At 58.4% G+C, this 5,817-nt stretch overlaps 1 protein-coding gene across 1 annotated transcript in view; it reads left to right on the top strand.

Moving 5' to 3' along the window:
- Positions 1-3,148: 3,148 nt before the first annotated feature.
- The window catches only part of LOC104507627 (SH2 domain-containing adapter protein F-like), a gene marked incomplete at both ends in the record, with an annotated part of 3,397 nt that continues 728 nt past the window's right edge, over positions 3,149-5,817 (top strand). The window contains 3 exons of the mRNA XM_010148968.1: positions 3,149-3,293; positions 3,385-3,514; positions 4,504-4,722. Coding sequence (XP_010147270.1) covers positions 3,149-3,293; positions 3,385-3,514; positions 4,504-4,722 — 494 coding nt within the window. The remainder of the gene's footprint in view (positions 3,294-3,384; positions 3,515-4,503; positions 4,723-5,817) is intronic.

Here is a 5,817-nt window from a genome sequence, read left to right as displayed (position 1 = left end):
GCCTGCCGCAGAGAGCCCCGCGCCGCTCGTAAAGTCCAGCGCTCGGATTAGGAAATGTCAGAGATGCAGTTTCCCGGGCAACCTTAATTCGGCCCCAGGTGCAAGGGCATTAGGATGCAATTGGTAATCACGTGAATCCCATGTGAATCCCATCGTTTGCCCTCTTAAGAGCCTTGCCCGGTTCCTGGCACCGGCTGGGGCCGCCAACCGTAGGGGCCTAGGGCTGGCTCAGGGTACCCTTCTCGCTGGCTTGAGTGATTGTGCGTCCTGAGGTTGCAATACTCCTGAAGACAGTTAGGAGTTGCCTTCCTGGCTTTTCTGTGGCTCTCCACTGTGATATTTGACCATTTAAAAACCAAATGGGTTTACGTTCTCAGCATCCCGTGGTGGGGAGGCTTCGTTTCTACAAAGAGGCATCCTTGGAGATAGTGGAGGAGCAAAACCAGGGTGGCAAAATCCCACCAAACCTAGGGAGCTCGAAGACTTGAGCCCCTGATCTGAGCCATTTTCTCTGGGTCTGAGCTGAGCCCAGCAAGCCATATCTTGCCAGCGTAGAGCCCATCTAATTGCTGCTGAGCCCCTCTGCACCCCCCTGCACGCAAAACACCCAGTTTTAGGGGTCTCAGCAGAGACATGTGAGGATTCTCCACCATCCTTTGCTTTCTAGACCTGGAGGCATCTGCGTGGAGGCCACTTTGTGAGCTTGCTGCAGCTCGTGTGTGCTTCCCTGGGAGGCCAGACCCAAGCACTGAGGAAGTACAGAGGGGTCTTTCCTCTGGTTGGGAGGCAAAACCACTGTGTATGGAGGAGCCTCCCGGCTGCCGAGCTGCTGTGCCGGTGCCCTGGCTTGTCTGAAGCTGTTCTGTGATTTTATGGGGTGAGAGAGGGAGGGTCCAGGACTGGCGCCAGCAGCAAGCCGTGTCTATGTCGGTCTAGCGAAATGCACCTAGGAAGTGGGGTTCGTGGAAGGTTTGAATGCTGGCAGGTTGGGCTTGGGGCAGGAGGAGCAAGCAGGCAACCCCTTTCTGAGCCCAGGAGGGTCAGCACACTGCGTTTCACAGCCCCGCTGCATGCTTGGAGCCACGAGAGCTCTTCGCAAAGGGTGAGCATCGGGCACGGCGCTGCCTGCCGCCCGCCTCGCGGGCACTCGTGTGCCGGGCTTGTGCACTGGTGTGTGTCGGGACGCTGGCCTGCGTGCTCGTGCCTCCCTTGGCACTAGTGCGCGTGAGCTGTCGCCGGCATGGGGCTGTGCTCTGCAGAGGTCGTTGCTGCAGAGCGAAAGCCTCTCTGCAGCTTTCCGAGGTGTGGGTGCAGCCCGCGGGATCTCCTGGCTGTTTGGAGTGGCGGGTGCTGATCTGCCCTTGTGGGAAGCACCCGCCTGCTGCAGGCTGAACCCCTCTTGCCTTGGAGAGGAAAAGAGTGTTTAGAAAACAGGGGCTTCCCACAACGAATGTATTGTTGCCGCTCATCCCCCTGCCCCGGGGTGTTCACTTGGGTCCCAGCAACCAAGCAGCAAAAGTCACCCGTGACTTGGAGTTCCCTGGGGGCTTTGCCTCGTTGGGGGCAAGCAAAGGGCTGCGGCCCCTTGGGCTCAGCGTTGCCCCTTGGTGTCCCCGGTGCCCGACGGGGGCTGAGTGATGGCACGTCTCCCTCGGATGATGGAGGTGAGAGCACATTTCCTGTCTCCCGCCGCAAAGCCAGGGGCTGGCCGCTCCTGCAGCTCCGTCCTGGCTCCCCGCCCTGCCTGCAGAGCCCGTGGGGGGGTTTGCTCTTTTCCTGTCTTTCGGTACCCCAAGCAGCCATCTGTCCTGCTTCTGCCTTGCTGAGGGGCGAGAGCGTCTGCTTGCTCCCTCGTTGGAGCCCACCTTGTGCTCGCCTGGGCTGGCTGTAAGCCCTGTGGCTGGCAGGGTTTGCTCCAGGGATGACGCTCCTGCCTCGGTACCGAGGGGATGGGCTTGGAGAACTGCATCAGCCCTCAGGGAGCCCAGAGCCAGGACGTTTATGGAGGAGGTGGTGAGCTGGGATGAGGGGAGCCACGTTGCTCCTGCAGTGCTGAGGGATGCGAAGGCTCCGCTGCTCAGAGGTGTTTACTGCTCCAGTTCCTGTTCCCTTTTCCTGCTGGGTTTTGCTGCTCGAGGCTATTGTCGGCCGTTTTGTACAGGAAAGAGGAAGAAGTGTTTTGTTTTAAGCGGATTATGGGAGCTGGAGAGGAATGTGTGAGTGGCCCTGGTGTTCAAGACTGGCCAGGGGCAGGGACAGCAAGAACGGAGCCTGGTGCTGGGTGGGATTAGGCAGCTGCCACACTGTGCTTGGGCTGTTTGGTCCTTGCTGTGGGAGCGCTGCATAGCTGGCATGGTGGTGGCAAAACCCATCTCGCTGGACGGTCGAGCCTGAGGTTTGCAGCTGGTTGGGCAAGCAGACCCCATCAAAGGTGCTTGGGTGTGCTCAGACCCTGCTGGAAATATTGCCTGGCTCCGTTTTGGGACTGGAGGTGGGATATATAGCTCCAGTCTTGTCAGGGGCTGTGGCATCATGTGATGGAGTGCTTGTGCCAGGAAGCTGCTGAGGTGCCGGAGCAGGCATGTGGCTCCAGTGCTGGCGGGGATCAGGCTCTGGTTTACGTTCTCAGCATTACTGCAGGCTCCTTATCGTACTGCAGGATCATCTCCTTTTCGCTAGTAAGGGCAAACCTCTGGCTTTTTCTGCTGTCCCTGTGACATGGCACTTGAGAGGCTCCTGGTCCTGCTTCCTGGTGACCCCTGATTGCATGGAGGAGCCCTGTCTTGTGTTACTTGAGATGTGTGTGGGGATGCTGTGGGAGCCTGGGGAGGAAGCCATAGCCCTTTTGTGAAGAAGTGTCTTCAAACAAGCCTGCAGGGTCCCTGGCAAATAACCTGTGAGTTCCCAGTCACGCCAGTGCCAGCTGACACCCCTGTACTGGGATCTGTGCCTCTTCTCCACCTCGGGTGAGGAAATGTGGCTGCCTGGAGGGAGAACATCTGCGTGCCATGGAGGGAGGATGGTACCGCTGGCAGCCCCATGCCATGGTGGGGGCTTTGCTAGGGTGTCTGCATGGGTGCTGGCAGTGTTGAGCCGATGCTAAGGGAGGAGGCCGGGCCGCCTTCTGCTCTGCTTGGCTCTCTCCCAGCTTTCGGGACAAAGGCTGGAGCGTTTCCACAGCCGAGCGCTGGTGCCTGGAAAGCCGCCTGCTGCCAGCACCTGCTCTGTGGGGCTGTCGTGATGCGGGCTCGGAGTCCCGGCTGCCACTCAGGCTGCTGCTAGCAGAGTTTGTGGTGAGGTTTCAAGGGGTTCCAATTGGTCCCTGACCCCCCCAAAAAAGGCAGGGAGTACCCTAACCCTTCTCCTACCCTTCCCCTCTTCTAGCTGGCTGTCCTGGAGGACTACGCAGATCCCTTCGATGCGGCACAGGTGGCTGGTAGCCAGGGAGGGCTGGAGAAGGTGACGGAGAATGATGGATACATGGAGCCATATGAAGCCCAGAAGATGATGGCTGGTAAGGTGGAAGGCTCTGATCCCTGCCGTGAGAATTTGGTGGCCACTTTACGCTGTTCCTTGCAACCCCTGACAACACCAGGTCCCCAGACAAGGCAGACGTGGGAAATGGCTGTGATGGTGTACAGCCACTTTGCAGGCCAATTTTCCTAGCATTAGCCATGTTCAGTGGGCTTGTCGTAGCCAGAGGCTACTCTCAAGACCATGGGCCTGCTTGCCAGACTGAGACAGGAGAGGCCTGACATTTGATGAGTCTGGCATAAAACAAAGACGGATGTGGGAGCTATTTAATTCGGTTAGGACTGGGCCAGAGCGTGCCGTTGTCTGCTGCAGCAGCAGGGTCCCCAGTGGGCTTGTTTACGGCCGGAGAGCAGGCAAGGCGAGAGCGCGTGCTCCCGAAGGCATCGCTCTTACCCCTGCGGCGCAGGCAGGGTCACCGTGAATGGCTTGTGCACTCCAGGCTTTGGCTCTGCTTTGCAGTTCCATGGTTTTCCTGGAGTGAGTGGTTTCTGGAAAGCTCATGTGGCTTTTTGGACTAGACCATTACATTTCTTGGAAAAATCAGCAAGCGGTGAAGAGGCTCCTTGTGTATGTGGCAAAGACTTTTGTTTTGCTCGAGGGAAGGGATGTTTATTAAACAGGGCGTCCAGGGAAGAAACCCGGCCTTGCTGCTCGCAGGGATCTGGGCTCTGGGATATCATGGACCCCTGTGGACCCCGGTTTTGCAGGGCTGCCCAAGAGTGGGGATGTTGCACTGTGGGGAGAGCAGGCATCTTGGTGCTGTGGACTGCTCAGGACCCAGCTGCTCAGCAGCTCCCCTGCATCTGGCCGGCACTTGCTGGAGGTTTGAGGGGTCTCTTCCATCACTGATGCTCCCAACCCCACGTTGCCCTCAGATGAAATTGGGCCCTTCGATCTAGCAGGACTTTGGGAACCATGGCCAGACTGTTGGGCAAAAAGCTCACGGTCTTTTCCCTTTTCTCCTGCTAGAGATCCGCCAGAAAGGCTTACGGGAGGCTCCTGCCCGGCCGCTGCCCCTCTATGACACTCCTTACGAGCCTGTGCTTCGTGGGCTGGACATGGACGGTGACCGCCTGGCTTGCCCCAGGCCCAGGGAGTCCCGGCTGCCGGAGGACGATGAGCGGCCTCCAGAGGAGTATGACCAGCCCTGGGAGTGGAAGAAGGAGCGGATCTCCAAAGCCTTTGCAGGTGAGTGAAGGGAGCAGCCATAAAGCAACTGATGCTGTATTGCATTTTGCAGGGTGGAAACTGGTTCCTTGGGGCATCTTTTAGGGGTCAGTAGTGTTGACCCTCTGCATTTCCGTGGCTCGGGGAGCACTCGTGCACTTGCAGAGGCTGTTTCTTTTCAGCAGGGAGCCAGGTTGGGCGGAGTGGTGGATGGGGCTGACTTGGCAGCCTGTCTAGTGCCCATCTCTCATTGCCTCTTCCCCTCTCTGACTGATCAGAGCCTCCGGTGCAGGTTAACTCCCCCAGCCTCGAATTGCTGGGGAGAGGCTCGACCCTGGGCTCCAGAAGATCCCTCCTTCCTCAGGGCAGGAGGAGAGCTGGGTACTCCCCCAGGAGATTTTGGCCAGGTGATCGTCCAGCCCCCTGACCTATTTATCTGTGCTGCGGGATCGATTGTGTTTGTGTTTGTTAATGAGGAAATCCATGCTGTGCATTAGGCTGGCTCCTCCGCCGGTGCTGGCTAATTGCCAAACTCTTATCTAGGATGCATTTTAATTGCGGCATTGTGTATCTGCGCTGCAGCCGGTGTGCACAGGGTGCTGGAGACGGCGGTTGTCGGTGCTGTGCAGGGATGCTGGCGGAGAGAGGCATGGAGATTCTGGCTTGGGAATGGTTCACGTTTTGGGTTTGGGCTCTGCGAGCTGGACGTGTGTGTGCTGGGCTTGACACCACGGTGTCTTCTCATGCCTGGGGTTGCACTTGTGCCACTGGGATTTGGCTGGGTGTGGGACTGGTGCCCACAGCACGCTGTGCCGAGGATTTGGCTTGTCAGGCTCCATCATGGAACACGGTGTGCTGCCAGGCTGTGTTTGTGCTGAGGCGTCTGTGCTCTGGATCTGGGCAGATGAGCCACCTCGCTCGACATCCCTGAGTGGAGGTGGCATGTTCACAGGTCTGACTCGTGTGTGGGTGCTCCCCGGGGTCCTTCAGGCTTGCTCCCAAGGGAGTCAGGTTGCCGTACCCTGGCCCACATTATGACCTACTGCCTGTTTTCTTCTGGAGCCGGAGCAGGTCCTGCTGTGGCTCACAGGGCATTTCTCCTTTCTTGTGAAGCCA

The sequence above is a fragment of the Eurypyga helias genome, unplaced genomic scaffold, assembly GCF_000690775.1.
Source record: "Eurypyga helias isolate BGI_N326 unplaced genomic scaffold, ASM69077v1 scaffold18803, whole genome shotgun sequence".
Lineage (NCBI taxonomy): Eukaryota > Metazoa > Chordata > Aves > Eurypygiformes > Eurypygidae > Eurypyga > Eurypyga helias.
This window is presented reverse-complemented; position numbering and strand designations above follow the sequence as displayed.